This window comes from Prionailurus viverrinus, chromosome C1 (genome assembly GCF_022837055.1).
Source record: "Prionailurus viverrinus isolate Anna chromosome C1, UM_Priviv_1.0, whole genome shotgun sequence".
In the NCBI taxonomy this organism is placed as follows: Eukaryota; Metazoa; Chordata; class Mammalia; order Carnivora; family Felidae; genus Prionailurus; species Prionailurus viverrinus.
Genome location: NC_062568.1, coordinates 210,749,686 through 210,766,127, shown reverse-complemented (window position 1 = coordinate 210,766,127; position 16,442 = coordinate 210,749,686). Strand labels below are relative to the sequence as shown.

The 16,442-nt window shown below is 53.8% G+C and overlaps 1 protein-coding gene across 1 annotated transcript in view; it reads right to left on the bottom strand.

The window, feature by feature from the left end:
• NPHP4 (nephrocystin 4) overlaps window positions 1-16,442 on the bottom strand; it is a 110,159-nt gene that overhangs the window by 45,667 nt on the left and 48,050 nt on the right. Inside the window, exons 11-12 of the mRNA XM_047868911.1 lie at window positions 7,855-8,037; window positions 4,026-4,164 (exon numbers count right to left, since the gene is read on the bottom strand). Coding sequence (XP_047724867.1) covers window positions 4,026-4,164; window positions 7,855-8,037 — 322 coding nt within the window. The remainder of the gene's footprint in view (window positions 1-4,025; window positions 4,165-7,854; window positions 8,038-16,442) is intronic.

The window sequence follows — 16,442 nt, the reverse complement described above, 5'->3', positions numbered from 1 at the left end:
CAGAGAGTTAGGCAAACAAGTGCACGGAGCAGATGCCTCTCCGGAAATGCTGGGGGGCCCACAGCACAACCACCTCCCTGCCCGTCCCCAACCAGGGGCCAGCCCCGTACAGCCGGTACTACCAAAGCCCTTTGTCCCAAAATGCAAGCTGTCTTCCGGGAATGCTTTTCTTAAACACCGCTGTGCGTTCTGGGGGGAAACTGAAGGAAGGAGTCAGCAGGCGGGCCAGATGAGGGGTGTTCACAGAGGAATACGCTGTCCAGGGGAACAAACCCACCTATGTCCAGCTGAGGGGTCAGTCATTGACTAGCTCAGGTCTCGGACGGGGGGTGGGGGTGGAGGGTCTGGCAATATTACAGGGTCAGAAGAGCGGACACCAAAAGCGTGGCTGAGGAAGGGTCAACACTGCTAAAGACAGCATCACCGTGATTTAAAGAAAGACCTGGAGAAACAGATTTCCTCACTGGGCCTTGAAAATAAAGGATAATAACCAGTATCTGATGGTTATTCAGACACCAAGAATTCATACGGCAAACCCATTTGAAAGGCCCTCATTCCTAATTATTTGGGGGTAAACAGTCATCCTCCCTGAGACTCTAACCACAGGAAATGGGGACAATGAACAAACCACAGAGATTAGGGACAGCCAGCTCAGAGATGGCGTGGCTATGGGGCTTGGTGCTGCACCCAGGGTGCATGAGGGTGGCCGAGGGGCTCCTGCACACCGGATGCCTGGGGAGGCCCAGCACACCTGGGGGTGCTGCGGGGGAGGGGATGGGGCTGTCCACAGCTGCACAAGCCCCCCTCCACCCCCCGCCGCAGCCGCCGCCATTGCTCAGGCAGGCCGGGCAGTCAGGGACAGAGAGGGACACGCATCCCGAGCACACCCGGGGGTCCTAGGGTCCTGCCTGCGCCAGCAGCTGCCACAATGCTGCTAAGTTAGGGCCCAGGGTCCAACATGCACCTGAGCACCTGGGAAGCGGCTCCGCACCTGCGGGAGCAGCCGGGCTCTTTGTGTGAGAGATGTGTGCACCTGGTAGAGACGCCCCAACCCAGATGTTCCCTAAGCACAGAGCACACGGGAGAAGATGCATGCTCCAAGGGCTGACGAGGGGGTGTCACTACAAAGGCGTCACGTCTAATGTCTGTCCATCCTGCTGCTGGAGGTGCACGAATGCCCCAACCAGGCCCCAGAGGAGTGGGGAGAGCCAAGGGGTGCCCAGAGCCTGTCAGCGTCAGGGGCTGGCCACTGCAGGGACCTGCCCCTTGCCAAGGCCTCTGCTCTGGGCCACCCGCTAACGTCCTCCCCCAGAGCGCACACCTGGGATCCCTTGAAATCTGCTGGCTCACGTCACTCCAGCTAGACAGCTCAAACGCCCCTTCCTGAATGACTGCCCTGATGACACAACCCAGGGCAGGGAGCCGCCTGTCGGAGAGGACGTCCCTGCAGTGCCAACACACAAAGGGTCACAACCATGGCAAGAACCCAACCCAGGGTATCCTGGGAAACACCATGAGGACAGGTTTCCCACGACCCCTTCTACCCAGCTGTTTTTCAAATCCGTGAAGCGAACACACGGACATTCTGAGACCGCCAGAACATTCAAAAGTAAAATATGGGTCAGGGAAATTCCAAGTTCCAAAAACCAAGAGCGAGTGCCCTCTAGTGGCTCCGTGCACTTGTTCCCGGCGGGTGATGAGTGGGCCTCTGCTCCCTCGTAATTCTCCAGAGGACGTAAAAAAGATAATTCATAACAGAGAGCCAAAGTCCCTCACTTAACGTGACAGCCGCGTGTCGTCAAGATTTCCCACAGAACCGGGTAAGTTGGTAAGATATCGAAGGAGGAAAGGTTTCCATCACCGCTTAAGCACGAGAGATATTTAAGTCTCTTGCGTCGGGTCCTGGGAGGCCAGGCCTTCAAATGCTTGGAATCTGGGATGAAGGCAATCCTCTCAATGTGACGTGAATGCAGCGATAAATCCCAATTAAATAAACCAAATGCAATCAGGTTCCATCCGGGCGGACCTGCTGGTCCCCAGATGGTGGTGGAGAATGGATGGCACTGCCACCACACGTCTGTACTAGGTCTGGATCCTTCCAGCAATCTGTCTGCCATAATGTGAACCATAACTCTCCTAGTAAAGAACTCAGAGGGCGCGAACCCTGCATGCCCAACTAGGGCTCGGTGAGCCCCGCACGGGGAGCACACACCCCCAGCCAGTCATCCAGAGAGATGTCCGTCCCACTGACTAACATGATCATCTCGAGCCCAAAGCCAGCGGCGTCTGTGGGGAGGGAGGATCCCCTTCCCCCTGAACCTCCACAACATGCCTGGAGCCCAGGAGTGTCTGGCTTCCCATGGGCACTGCTCTGTGCCTGGCTACGTGCGGAGAGCTGGAGAGACTGGGGTCCGAGGGACAGGCCAGCTCCCACCGGTCTCCGTCCTCGCATGGCACAACAGGGGCAGGACTGCTGATATCTGTTCATTCGAATATCTCAAAACGCAGGCAAAGCTGACCCAAGCTGGGAGGCCGCCCCACGGCAGAAGTGGCAGAGTGCAGGGACCAAGCGGGGACTTGGGTCCGTGGGTGACACATCTGCCGGCCCCACCCTGACTCTCCACTCTCTTCCCGATGGCTGCCAGTCGGGAACCACGCGGACAAAGGCAGGGGACGCAGCAGGGGCCCCGGTCAGGATTTCTATGGAGCGTGTGAACAGAGGTTCTTTCTGCTGGGATTCCCCAGAGCTTCCGGGGTCACTACGTGGAGAAACTGGTCCCGGAAGGAAGCCAACAACAAGAGAGCTCAGGGGTGAGGGGATGAGGTGTGGGAGGCAGACGGACAGACAGACATCATTCGAGAGCCAGAACACAGCCAGGTCTCACATCAGCTCTGCAAACGTGTGCTGAGTGCTTTACTGGGCAAGACACAGAGGAGGACACACAGCCCCTCTCATGAGATGTTCCCAGGACGTCTTCGGCATCGAACAAATGCCCACACCAACGATCTGCACCTCTTCAGCAGAGTGATGCTCCTCCTCCCGCCCCCCAAGTACCCACATCCTAGTCCCCAGAGCCCATCACTGTGATGCTCCACGGCAAGGAATCATGGCCGCTGATCGGGGAGACCATCCTGGATGACCGGGTAGGCCCGACGCCATCACAGCAGGCCTTGTTGGTGACAGGGTGACACGGAGCGGCATCTGTCAGGAGCACGGACAAGGGCTAAGCTCCCCTCTGCGGGCTGACAGATTTGTTCACTCCCAGCTTTCTAAGAGATGAGCCTCCTGTGATCTAGAACATTCTTTCAGCAGGCATGACCTCTAGAAGCCCCAGGCTGGGGCTCAATGCCCTGCAGAGTGAACTTCCCTCTGACATCAGCCCTGCTCTCCACCACTGGTGCGGTTCTCGGTCAGACGCTGCCCTGGGCATCCCTAGGCAGAAGCCAAGAGGCCCCGACCACCAGGTGCTGGGCCGGCCGGACACAAGGCCGGCAGCTGCGGTCACTGCTTCACCACTTGCACACGTGCAGACACGTCCCCGCCCACGGGAAGGACGCTGCTCTGCTGGTAGCCCTCACGCCCTTCCTCACAGGCCCGAGCTGAGAGCAGACGCCCCACTCTCGGACTTGAAGAGGGTGGGAAGCACCTCGTCAGAAGGGCAAACCCACGACACGCTAACAGCTCAACCCAGAGGCGCACCCATGGTGCTCAGCGTGGCTCCGGCTCTTGGGCCCGCGTCTGCAGGACCCCCGTGCCAAGGGCCCCGTTACGCGTCACCGGCACAGCCTCCCGCGGGCTTCTGGTCAGGGAGCTCCGGGTGACAGGTGACACCGCGCCAGGCCACCCCTGTCACCGTCCAATCCTGCACCTCCACATCAAGCAGAAGCTCAGCCCACTGGCTCAAATGACAGCAATCTGTGGCGATTCGCGGATGAACGTTATTGTACCGGCCCAAGTACGTCTCCTCGGGAACAGGCGGGAGTCACGCTGTGTGCTCCAAAACCAGTGCCCTGCAAACACTTACTTGCAGGGGACGCGGGTGGCTTCCTGGAGGGCTGTTGCTCCGCCTCCGGGCCGTGGCCGTGCCCTGGCAGCGTGTCCAGGTGTCCCTTGGGGCTCAGTGAGTACTGGAACTGGACCGTCCCCGACGCCACCTGCTCCACCTGCGAGGAGACAGCAAACAGCAGCCGCCTCCCTTAGTCGCGCCTTCGTGTCGAATCGACCCGGGAGCAAGTCCCCCTTCCTGTCACCCTTGACCCGGGAGCGAGCCCCCCGCCCCGAAGTCCGCGTAAAACCAGCGGCGTCTGAAGCCATATGCTCTGAGGTCATAATCGAGTCACTTGCCAAGCAGAAAAAGATCAGCGTCCAGCAGCATTCAAATCCCAGACGCCCACACGAGCACAGAATGGCCCCTACACGAGTAGAAATCACACCTCCCCAGTTTCGAATGTGTTTTTTAACGAATCTATGCAAAGCCGACCTTTTAAATTTTGGTGCATAGTGTGAGTGCCACAGTCAGTTCTCAAGGTCTTTGGTATGCTGTTCAGGGTCAGACTCGGGCACGTGCACCTGAGGGTTAACCCGGCATTTCTTAAGCAACGTTAGGGGCTTGCTTTCCAAGCCCCTCTTCGTGGCCCCCCCATCCGTACTGCCCAGTCCCCTTTACCATCCTCTAGGCCAGACCTCACTGTGCTGCACACTTCTGGCAAGAAATAGTCCCTGAATCTGAGGCCACAAAGTGGGAGGACAGAGTGGTTTCTTTAAACAGTGTGGGAGTGCATCAAAGGGCTAACGTTCTCATCTGTCATTACTGGAGGTCAATATATAACGTCTAAAATTAATCAACTAAGAAATAGAAGTAGAAGCATTAATATTTGGAAACAAAGTAAATGCCAGAAGTCACCGCTAAGAGCTGGAAGTGGCCGCCTCTGGAGATGGACATTTTTTTTAAAAGACAGTAATTTGCTCGCAGGAAAACTACAAGAGTTGTTTAGGAAAGAAAACATAATCATAACACACTGTTCTTACCTTCACAGTAAATAACACTGAAATAATCATAACAGAAGCCCTCACTCAGGTTTACTTAGTCCAAAACTATGGGATGTTTACAATCTTTGTATTTTCCTCCAAGTAATATCTGCCACTTCCCCTTAACTGTAAGCTCACGGGATCAGGGATAGTTTCCAAGAATGTATACAGGTGCTCAATAGCAGTTCACTGAATGGGGGCGCCTGAGTAACTCAGTCGGTTGAGTGTCCGATTCTCGGTTTTGGTTCAGGTCACGATCACACAGTTCGAGAGTTCAAGCCCCACATTGGACTCTGTGCTGACAGTGCAGAGCCTGCTTGGGATTCTCTCTCTCTCTCTCTCTGCCCCTCCCCTGCTCACACACACACACACACTCTCTCTCTCTCTCAAAATAAGCAAGTTTTTAAAAATTTAAAAATTAAGGGGCGCCTGGGTGGCGCAGTCGGTTAAGCGTCCGACTTCAGCCAGGTCACGATCTCGCGGTCCGTGAGTTCGAGCCCCGCGTCGGGCTCTGGGCTGATGGCTCGGAGCCTGGAGCCTGTTTCCGATTCTGTGTCTCCCTCTCTCTCTGCCCCTCCCCTGTTCATGCTCTGTCTCTCTCTGTCCCAAAAATAAATAAACATTGAAAAAAAAATTTTTTTTTTTTTAAAAATTAAAAAAAAAAGTTCACTGAATAGAAGAGTAAGATAAAGAGTGGCCTGGCGTAGGGGTGGAGACTAGGCACACGCCGGCCCGCAAGCTCTCTGCCTGCCAGACGCCGGCACGGCTGTGGAAGACAAACACGGGAGGAAGCGGAGGAGGGTACAGAATCGCGGCTGTGACCAGCTGGGGCCCACTGTGTCAGGTAGTTACACGTGTTTAGCACAGTGGTCCTACCAGGTGCAATTCTGCTCCCAGGAGACATGTGGCGACGTCCGCAGCCACTGTGTCCACAGCTGGGGGCACGCTCCTGGCATCTAGAGGGCAGAGGCCAGGGCTGGTGGCAAACGTCCCCGCTGTGCAGGACAACCCCCGCAGCACAGCATTATCAGGCCCAAAATGTCAGCAGCGCGAAGGTGGAGGAAAGCCAATTAGAAGTGATATTCCTTGTGAAAAAATGGCAGTACCGGACGTATCTGTGTCCTCAAGACAGTCGAAACTTCCAAACGCTTACCCCCCAACACAGCTTACGTACGCACGTAGAAAGTGAAGGAAACGTAGTGGCACGACAGGCTAAAATTAGATCCAATAAATATTTATTTAAACACATACATACACCCACACAGAGAGAGAGGGGGAGAGAGAGGTGATGGCCTCAGGATTTCCAGTGGCAATTTTATAACAAGGGCTCAGACTAGTCCGGGGGGGGGGGGGGGGGATGCAGCAAAATGTGGCCCCATAATGAGACGCTCCTGGAACAAGAAAAGCCGCACAGTCAGCCGCTCCCTCATCCAGGTCCCCAGAGCATCATAAATAACAACACAGAAAATGATGTTTGTCGCCTGAGTCAGCACACAGACGGCGTGCTGAAATAACACAGTGGCCCCTTCACCTAAGAAAAATGACACAGTTGAGCTCTAACAGGTTCCCGGCCGCACCACTGACACAAGGAGAACACGTTTCAGGAACGTGAGCGGGAGAACCGAGAGCCCTTCCTCGACACAGGCATCGGGAGAGACTCCAGCCATCGGCCGGGGCCGCGGGGTCACGCGGTGTCTGTGACACCCCAGGTCCCTGCCACCCACCCTGCGAGGCTGCCGGTGGGGTGGGGGAGGCAGGGGACGAGACCCCTCACAACACACACGTCAGCTGGCCCTGCCCCCCCTTTTACCTGACTCCTCTACTGGGGTTCAGGGAAAGCTTCGTTCCAAACATGGATTTTCAAAACTGCTGCTGTGGCCTGCCCTCCACACAAAGCTGGAGGGAGCCAAGGGCCAGTGGGCATGAGGGACAAGTCACACGGACGGGCCGGGCTGGACGCGGATTGCCCGGCTCCGACCACAGTCCTGAAGCCCACCCTCCATGGCAAAACGCTCCAAGAGTCCTTTTTAAAAAGGCATGGACAGGGGCACCGGGGTGGCTCAGTTGACTGGGCGTCCGACTTCGGCTCAGGTCATAATCTTGCGGTCCGTGAGTTCGAGCCCCGCATCGGGCTGTGTGCTGACAGCTCAGAGCCTGGAGCCTGTTTCAGATTCTGTGTCTCCCTCTCTCTGACCCTCCCCCGTTCATGCTCTGTCTGTCTCTGTCTCAAAAAGAAATAAATGTTAAAAAAAAATTTTTTTAAATAAAAAAATAAAAATAAAAAGGCATGGACGGGGCGCCTGGGTGGCTCAGTCGGTGAAGCGGCTGACTTCAGCTCAGGTCACGATCTCACGGTTCGTGAGTTCGAGCCCCGCGTCGGGCTCTGTGCTGACGGCTCGGAGCCTGGAGCCCGCTTCAGATTCTGTGTCTCCCTCTCTCTCTGCCCCTCCCCTGCTCACACTCTGTCTGTTTCTCCCTCAAAAATAAAGAAACATTTAAAAAAAAAAAAAAAACAAAAGACACGGAGAGCACAGAAGTGGATCTTGTTACACAGAGTGTACAAATAAGGGTCACAGGTCACCTTGCGAGACTGATGTGTGAACAGCACATCATAAGCCCCGAGGTGAAACCAGCCTCAGTGAGTTCGCAGCCAACTGTGACTCAGCAGTCACACCTGTCTTTTAAGGGCATATCCGTGACACGAGACACTCTGCTCATGACACATCCACAAACAGATCTGTCAACTTCTGGTTCTGAAAACATATGAGCTTGCTAAAAGCTTACGAGCCAGGACTCATACTTACAAAAGCACCTCAACAATTTACCTCTTTGGAGCTCATGCAGGCTGGGGGCACTTTATAGACCAGACGGTGCGATGGATTGGGCCGGATCCCACCCTGCAGAGGTAAGACCACCTTTCCGGAGCCGGCTTCCGGCAAGGGGTTCCACACAGCCCAGCGGACCATGTGCATGCATGCCACGCTGGACAGAGAGGTGACCGACGTTGCCTGGAAGGGAGACAAAGCACAGCGGTGTGTGAGTTACCAGCAAACTGGCTGGCAAACACCAGGGAGCAGGGCCGCCAGGCAGGGACCGTGCAAGAGGGGCCTGTGTAGCAGGAGGAGAGCACAACACAGAAGCTCGGGGGACAGAGAAGCAGCCGCCCACCTTGAGGAGCCCCCCTCAAGCTAACCAGCACCCTCCTCCGTCCAGGTCTCCCTTTCTGGCTCAAAGCAGCGGCGGCTTTTCTTTCAAAGACCGACATCATCCTTCTGACCTTTCCTGGTCCCATAAGGCTCTTTCTGCAGGTTTGTAAACAGGCTGTACCTCGCCCACGTCTGCACAAATCCATTAGGAAAACACCAGGAATGACACTTGTGTTCGTGATAGGAAACTTTGTAAGATAATGAGGAACGCACATGGGAATTCAAATCAGGATTATTTACACACAGTTTCTGCAGCTAAGTCCCGGCTCAGAATGAATGGCACGTTTCGTCCATGTGACTCCGTGTACCTGGGAAATCAGCCAGGTCCTTCTCCTGCTTTCTCTATCACTGGCCAAGTGAAAGCAGTGAGGACACTAAGGAAAACCTAGGATTAGGGAAGAGTCATTTTCTCCAATATGGTTCGAGGGCTTGAGTCAGCAGTGTTTTAATGGCACGCTTTCATCCATTTCACTGAGAAGTAAGAATAAAACCACATTCCAGGCCCCGGTCGGGTGGGAAAACCCCTCATCAGCTAGGCAGTGATTCAAGGCAGAAGGCAAGGTCAGGAACTCCGGCTCTGACCGAGCCCGACAGGCGGACACTGCAGGCTCCCTGGGAGGCAGCACATCGGGACCCCAGGAAGGCAAATTCTCGACCAGGGGCCACGGAACACTTGCAAGGAGGTCAGACTGGGAGCCCAGGAGGGCCCTTCCGGCCCAAGAGCACAGCGGCCCTAACCAGGGTCACAGTGACACAGTCCAGACCCGGGCCGCAGCCACACCTCCTCTGCCCCGACTCCAGGCCCGGCTGGTGACATGGGAGGAGCAAACCCCGAAGGTGGCGGGCAGTAACTGGAGCACGAGCACAGCACCCCACCTCCTGACGCTGTCCTCAGAGGCAGCAGAGGGCCATCTGCACCCGTATGGCATGAGGACGGTGAGCCACGTGGTCCCTGGGCAGCCGAGGGAGCCGAGGGCCTCCGACCCTCTAGACCACCAGCCACACGCGCTAACCCAGGCAGCCCGGTTCGGGCCACGGTGACAGGGAGGGTGGACAGCCTGCATGGAGGGGGCCTCACACTCTTGGAAAGGAACCGAAGCCCACACCCCATCTGTGATGGTGAAGGACACCATCCTCGTCCCCAAGGAAAGGAGAGCCAAGGCGCCCGCTGACACGGGCTGCGTCCAGCAGAATGGCTGGGGCTCCCAGCGGACCCCGCCTACTTGCTGGACACGGGTCAGCTGCCACGCCCTTGTCCTGGCCAGAGGTCGACTGCGCTCGGGTCCAAGGTCACACACGCACAAAAGGACTCTGGCTGGAGCCCCACGCGGATGGCTCGACAGTCAGCGAGGCCACACCATAGCCGAGCGTAGGTGCAAACAGCACCCAACATGGAAAAGGAAGCACATTCGTCTCCTCAGTCAGTCTCTCCAGACTGTTCCTTTGCCAGAGGCTCTTCCTTCCTGCTGTTTCCCTCAGTCACGTGGGGATAAATGTCCAGAGTCAGCGTCTGGTCTTGAATTAATCTCTTCCTGAGGCCCCATCGTTAGGGGACCGACCTCACTTCAGGGGGGCCTGTTCTGACCCTTTAACGGAGCCAAACTTCAGATAACAGCTGGGCTACCACCACCTCTGCCCTGGCTACAGGGGTGACCGGGGATTTGGGTCCCCACCAGATCAACGAGAAAAACACTCACATCCTGGAAGTACAAGGAACCAGCAAAGCGAGAAGCCGAAGCACATGACCCTGTGCGACACTCCCAACGCGTGTCGAATATGAAGACGATGCCTGCAGCTCCCCATCCCGTTAGCCGATGACAGGGACACAAACCAGCACCAAGCAACTATAAATCCACTGCCCTTTAAAAACAAAATAACTATTGGGGCGCCTGGGTGGCTCAGTCGGTTGGGCGTCCGACTTCAGCTCGGTCATGATCTCACGGTTTGTGAGTTCGAGGCTCTGTGCCGACAGCTCGGAGCCGGGAGTCTGCTTTGGATTCTGGGTCTCCACCTCTCTCTGCCCCTCCCCCACTCACGCTCTGTCTCTCTCAGAAATAAACATTAAAAATTTTTAAAATATTTTTTAAAAATGACTATACATGTACCGGCAAAAAAGGCCACTATAAAAACTACACAGACCCAATCATTTCTAGACTACTTTTCTAAACAGTCATCTATAAAATCCAGTTTATTATGGGATCAAAAATAAAATGAAATATGTGGCCAACTTTTCATGCTCTTTGTGCAAGTCCTTGTGGTTTAATCTTTCAAATTAGGTGATTCTGATATGCAATCTTCCAATTTCATGGTTCCTTTGGTTTCCCAGTCCTCGATCAATAGACCTCTCCTCTGCACAGCGTATCCAGCTTCCCTCGCTCGTGTCTCCAACAGCTCCGACGAGAGGAGACAGTTAGCAAGTCACTGAGCGCTCCTTTGCAAAGATTTCTGCGACAATTAGGGCTCGATGGCAATTCAATTGCCATTTATTAGCCTGTGCTCCCTCTCACCAGGCCAAGGTGACAGCTGCAGGCAGGAACCTCCCCCACCCCACGTCCCTCAAATCCCCCCAGCCCCAGCCCCAGGCTCTGAGGAGAAGGTCAGGTGCATCCAAGCAGGTGGGCAGAGTGAAAGCAGATATTTAGCTGGCCAACATGACCAGGCTCCTCCTGTCGGTGAATTCTAGTGGTCGAGAGAAGATTGGTTACTGTAGAACGTCTTATCCTGTCCAATCAGGTTTGACTTCATGAAAAGAAGAAAAAAAAATACATCACATTGCTCCCACTAAGACTCTTAATTGTAACAGCAAACAACACACGGGAGGCCAAAGGAACACACTTGGAATGTGAGCCAGGTTTGTCGTGGAACAGAAGAGCCACGCCAACATTCACCAGGCAAAGCCCAAACAGACAGAAAACAGACACCTGACCCCAGGAATGCCGCACTCTGGGCTCCCTGAGGTGGGCTCGACGGTGGCCTCAAAAACACACGTTCACATCCTAAGCCCTGAGCGTTGTGACTGTGACCTTATTTGGAAAAAGGGTCCATGCCCATGGAATTAATTATTATGAGATTAGGAGATCTGGATTATCCAGCTGGACCCTAAATCCAATGGCAAGCATCCTTACAAAGCAGGACAGACAGAGAGACAGAGGGGGACGCCCAGAGGGAAGGCTGTGTGCAGGTGAAGGCAGAAGCTGCGCCATCAGATAAGGGCCACCAGCAGCCACCAACCCGGAAGAGGCGGGAAGGACCCTCCCCTGCAGCCTCCGAAGGGAAGGCTGCCGCCCTGCCTGCACTGGCTTCGGCCCAGTGCAACTGACTTTAAATCCGAGGCCTCCAGACCGTGAGAGAATAAATGTCAATCACTTTGAGACACACACAGTTGGTGGCAATTTGGGCCGGCCGCCCCAGGAAATGAGCAAAGTCCCCTTGGCTTCCGTCCTCAGACCAACTTGAAAGTCATCTAGAGGCAGGTAAAAAGTTCACGTTATTTCATGAGGGTGATTTTCTCCAGCATTTCGGGGAGACCTTTCTCTTCCTGCCCCAGGCTCCTGGCCAGCACGAGACTCAGGGCCTGGCCACACCATAGAGGTGACAGCAGCGCGTGTCGGGGGACATGCTTGGGTGAACCGGAATAAGGAAACAAATGTGTGTCAAAGTGCCTCCCGGTGTCCCCAGTGTCAGCCACATCACAGAGGGACAAGGAAGCCAGAAGAAACAAGACCAGAGAGACATCACAGCTGAAGGAGGGGCGAGAGGCCGGGCCCTGGGCTGAGAGCAGGTAGGCTGTGCCCCGAGAACGCCCCCCACCAACGCAGGTGGCAGGGACCAGGGAACGGCCTCCAGAGGGGCACACGGGAGCAGCCAGAGCCCGGCAAGGAGCAAGGCCGCCTATAAGTTGCTCTCTTCCCGGCATTCTCCTCGAAGGACGCCAAGTCCTTGATCCCGGAGGCAGACTGCACAAGGCCACCCGAGGTGAGGAGTCGGGAGGCAGAGAGACACCCAGAGCCTGGGTGACGCCCACCAGGCAAAGCACAGGCTCGCACAACAGGTGTCACCGGCCCGGAGTCGTGCTTCCAAAAACGGATCGTTTAGATGCCAAAGCCCTTTGCAAATCTGATAGACAGTGAGGTAAGCTTGGCAGTGGCTGCAGGCTAATTTCCTTCACACACATTCACGGTGGAAGAGGAAACCCAACAACACAGAATGAAAGTCACTTAGTCTCCCCTTGTAGGACACAGTATACATCACTTAAAAGCATAGGAATCTTCAACAGGCAACATATTCATTTCATCCTGTGGAATAAAGGAATCATTTCTGAACATACACATGAGCAGTGAAAATCAACAGGACCATGGTTTTAAGAAAGTTCCATAACCTGGGACAAGTCTTCATGCTGACTAAAGGGATCATAACGCTTTGGACCTCTCTGCAAAAAAAAGGTGTCACTTGACAGTAAAGGAAAGAAGCAAAGGCGAAACGGCCCTGCACCTGGGTGGCGCAGTCGGTTAAGCGTCCGACTCCGGCCAGGTCACGATCTCGCGGTCCGTGAGTTCGAGCCCCGCATCAGGCTCTGGGCTGATGGCTCAGAGCCTGGAGCCTGTTTCCGATTCTGTGTCTCCCTCTCTCTCTGCCCCTCCCCCGTTCGTGCTCTGTCTCTCTCTGTCCCAAAAAAATAAATAAACGTTGAAAAAAAAATTAAAAAAAAAAAAAAAAAGAAACGGCCCTGAGCCCGGAGCTGTGCCTGGACCCTCTGGACACCGAGTCCCCAGCCAGCCGCCTTTGCACGTGTGTCCGCGGGAGAACCGGCCCCTTGCCTTGTTCTTCTTCCCGCCCCCTCCTCACACTGGGCCCATGGATGGCAGGGCCCAGGCTTGGCAGCCTGGCATGCCTTCCTGTGGGCACAGCCCCTCCACCTCTCAGGGCCAGCCCCCCACCCCCGCCACAGGTCAACAGGGGACTGTGTGCTTTGAAACAGCCACTGCTCCAGGGAAGGGGTGCACGGGAGGCCAGGGCTCATCCCTGGGTGAGGGGACCCCCAGGGGCCTCGAGAGAAGGCAGCTCTCTTCCAGAGTCAGCATCGGGGGAAGAAGTGAGCTCCTCCCAGTGGGAGGGGGAGGGGGACAGGGAAGGACGAGGGGCTGACGAGGCTGCAGATGGTCCAGGAGAACACTTGCCAGGCGTCCGACCCGAAGGAAAAGCCAACCAGGGGATGTGACAACACAGCTTCTGCTTGTCCAGAGACAGGCTTCCCCCTGGGGACGGTGGGAGAGGGACACGGAGCCCTCTGCGTACTCCTTACAGTGGGACTCACCTCAAAATACAGTGCAATTTTAAAACCAGTGTGTGGTATAGGGTAAGAGTCATGGGAACCGCTGATAAGTTTGTAAATGACTCTCCAGAAAAAAAACACCCACAGTGGTAAGCGAGAAGGTGCCATCGATGGAGGAAAAGGCCCTATTTACAACAGCAGCACAGAAATCAAGTACCTATCAATAAACATAATAAGCAACTGTTCAACTGTTTAAAAGCTACGTTTTAGGGGCACCTGGGTGGCTCAGTCGGTTAAGCGTCCAACTTCGGCTCAGGTCATGATCTTGCGGCCTGTGAGCTCGAGCCCTGAGGTGGGCTCTGTGCCGACAGCTCGGAGTCTGGAGCCTGCTTCGGACTCTGTGTCTCCCTCTCTCTCTGCCCCTCTCCCTACTCTCTCTCTCAAAAATAAATAAGCATTAAAAAACAAATTCTTTAAAAAAAAAAAAAAAAAAAAGCAGGCGGCAGGGACGGGAAACCACAGCCCCTCACAGAAATGGCTGATTCCGGGGCTGGAACAGGGAGGACGCAAGGTGAGCCTGGGGCCTCTCATTATGCCAGGAAGTAGGAAACTGAGAAACAGAACATGATGGAGGACATCACAAGGACACAGCCCGAAGGCACCGTGGACACTCTGGGACACTGTGAGCACCAAAATAATCAGGGACGGCAGCTTTCAGCTTCTGGGGTTTTTTTTAAAGGTGTCCGTGAGTCCATCCCCATAGGGAGCTGGAAACCCTCACGGCTAGATGAGGGGCGGAGGTCTGTGTAGCATAAAGGTCTCCCCACAGATTGCTTCTCAGCTGCAAGGAGGAAGACAGCAACTGCCCAGTGAGGACATCACACAAGACCTGACCAGGGATGCTGGGGTGCTCAGTCGGTTGAGGGCACAACCCTTGATCTCGGGGTCGTGGGTTCAAGCCCCACGTTAGAGGGTAGAGATTACTTAAAAAAAAAAATCTTTAAGGGCGCCTGGGTGGCTCAGTCAGTTGGGCGTCAGGCTGCTGATTTCAGCTCAGGTCATGATCTCACTGTTTATGAGATTGAGCCCCACGCTGGGTTCTGTGCTGACAGCTTGGAACCTGCTTAGGATTCTCTCTCTCTCTCTCTCTCTCTCTCTCTGCCCCTCCTTCACTCATGTACACACTCTTTCTCTCTCTCAAAATAAACATTTTTTGAAAATTAAAAAAAAAAAAAAAATCTTAGAGGCACCTGGGTGGCTCAGCCGGTTGAGTGTCCAACTTTAGCTCAGGTCATGATCTCAAGGTTCATGAGTTCGAGCCCTGGGTCGGGCTCTGTGCTGACAGCTCAGAGCCTGGAATCTGCTTCGGGTTGCGTCTCCCTCTATCTCTGCCCGCCCCCCCACCCCCCACTTGTTTTATCTCTCTCTCTCTCTCTCTCTCTCTCTCAAAAAAATTAAAACATTAGAAAATAAAAAATAATAAAATCTTAAAAAAGAAACTAACTAGGCCAATGAGATGGGAGGGACCTCCCGCATCTCTGCTGTGGGATCCTGAGGGACACACCGCACAACTACCCCTCTGCAGTGTTCCGGCAGGGATGCAGACACCGACTCCATCAGGAGGAAACACCACCAAATCTAACACAAGGAACACTCACTTCAAAATGTTTCTTAAAGAAGGGAGACTGTCCTATAAAAATAAAATCATGAAATAAAGCAAGTGTGGCAAATGAGAACAGATGAATCTGGGTTAAGAGTGGACTAATATTCCTGGTACTTCTGTAACTTGTCTGTAAGCTTAAAATCATGTCCAGATAAAATGGTTTTTTTTCTTTTGTATTTGAACGCTTTATTGTTTGAGCGTGAAGGCTTAGCCCGTGGATAGTTAAAAAAGAAAGAAGTTTGAGACAAATGCAAAGCAGTATTGCTCTACAGAGTAAATGAAACATGTATGAAATTTGCTTTCCTAAGCACCAGTGATAATAGAAATGTAATTTACAAGAAAAAACTACAAAGAGTTTCGTAGCAGGCCAACAGGTTTAGGGCACATTCCTGATCTGTTTAAGGGGCGACCAAAGGAGAGTACTTTCTCTAGCATGGAACTAAGTGGGCTGGCATGGGTCGGTACAGAGGCTGCCACCGTCCACGCCCACCTTCTCCCGGTGTGCTGAAATGCACAGTCATTCTGGGATATCCAACGTTCTGTGTTCCAACAGTAGGGACCAAGGCACATATGGAGACTGTGATTTTCTTTAGCATCCAAAGAAAAAGTTTTTAAAGACATTACATAAAGTCCTACTATGCCTTTTTTCCCCAAGAACAGTGTTAAGAATACGGAAAGGCAAGTGACAGACTGTGAGAACATATTCACAATCTGTATATGTGACAGCAGACTTTTAGCAAAAATACATCAGACAGACTCCTATCTACCCAATAATAAAAAAGACACATGATCCTAAACAACGGAACAGCCACTTCACAAAGGGCTATTAGAATGGCCAACCAACACAGGAACAGGACTCATCACTGGTGACCAAGGAAAGGCAAATTAATGCCCACTAGAAAGGCTGAAATTAAAAAGACGAAACCAGAAGGTGGTGAGGATGTGGAACAACTGTAATTCCCAAACAGCACTGGCACAACCACTTTGGAAAAACAGGCATTGCTTGGAAAGGTAATCTGTATCTACCTAGGACCCAGAACTCTGTTCCACGGCATTCACCAAAAAGAAATGAAAACATACATCCACAAAGACTTGCCCAAGAATGCTTAGAGCAGCTTTACTTTTTAGTTGGAAAAGCCAACCAACAGTAAAATGAAAACACAAATCTGCAAACACCATTACCTGATAAAAGATTAACACCCAGAACGCGGAGAGAACTCCTAAACCCCGCAACAATACAAGAGACCACCCGACTCAGAAATGGGCAACGGA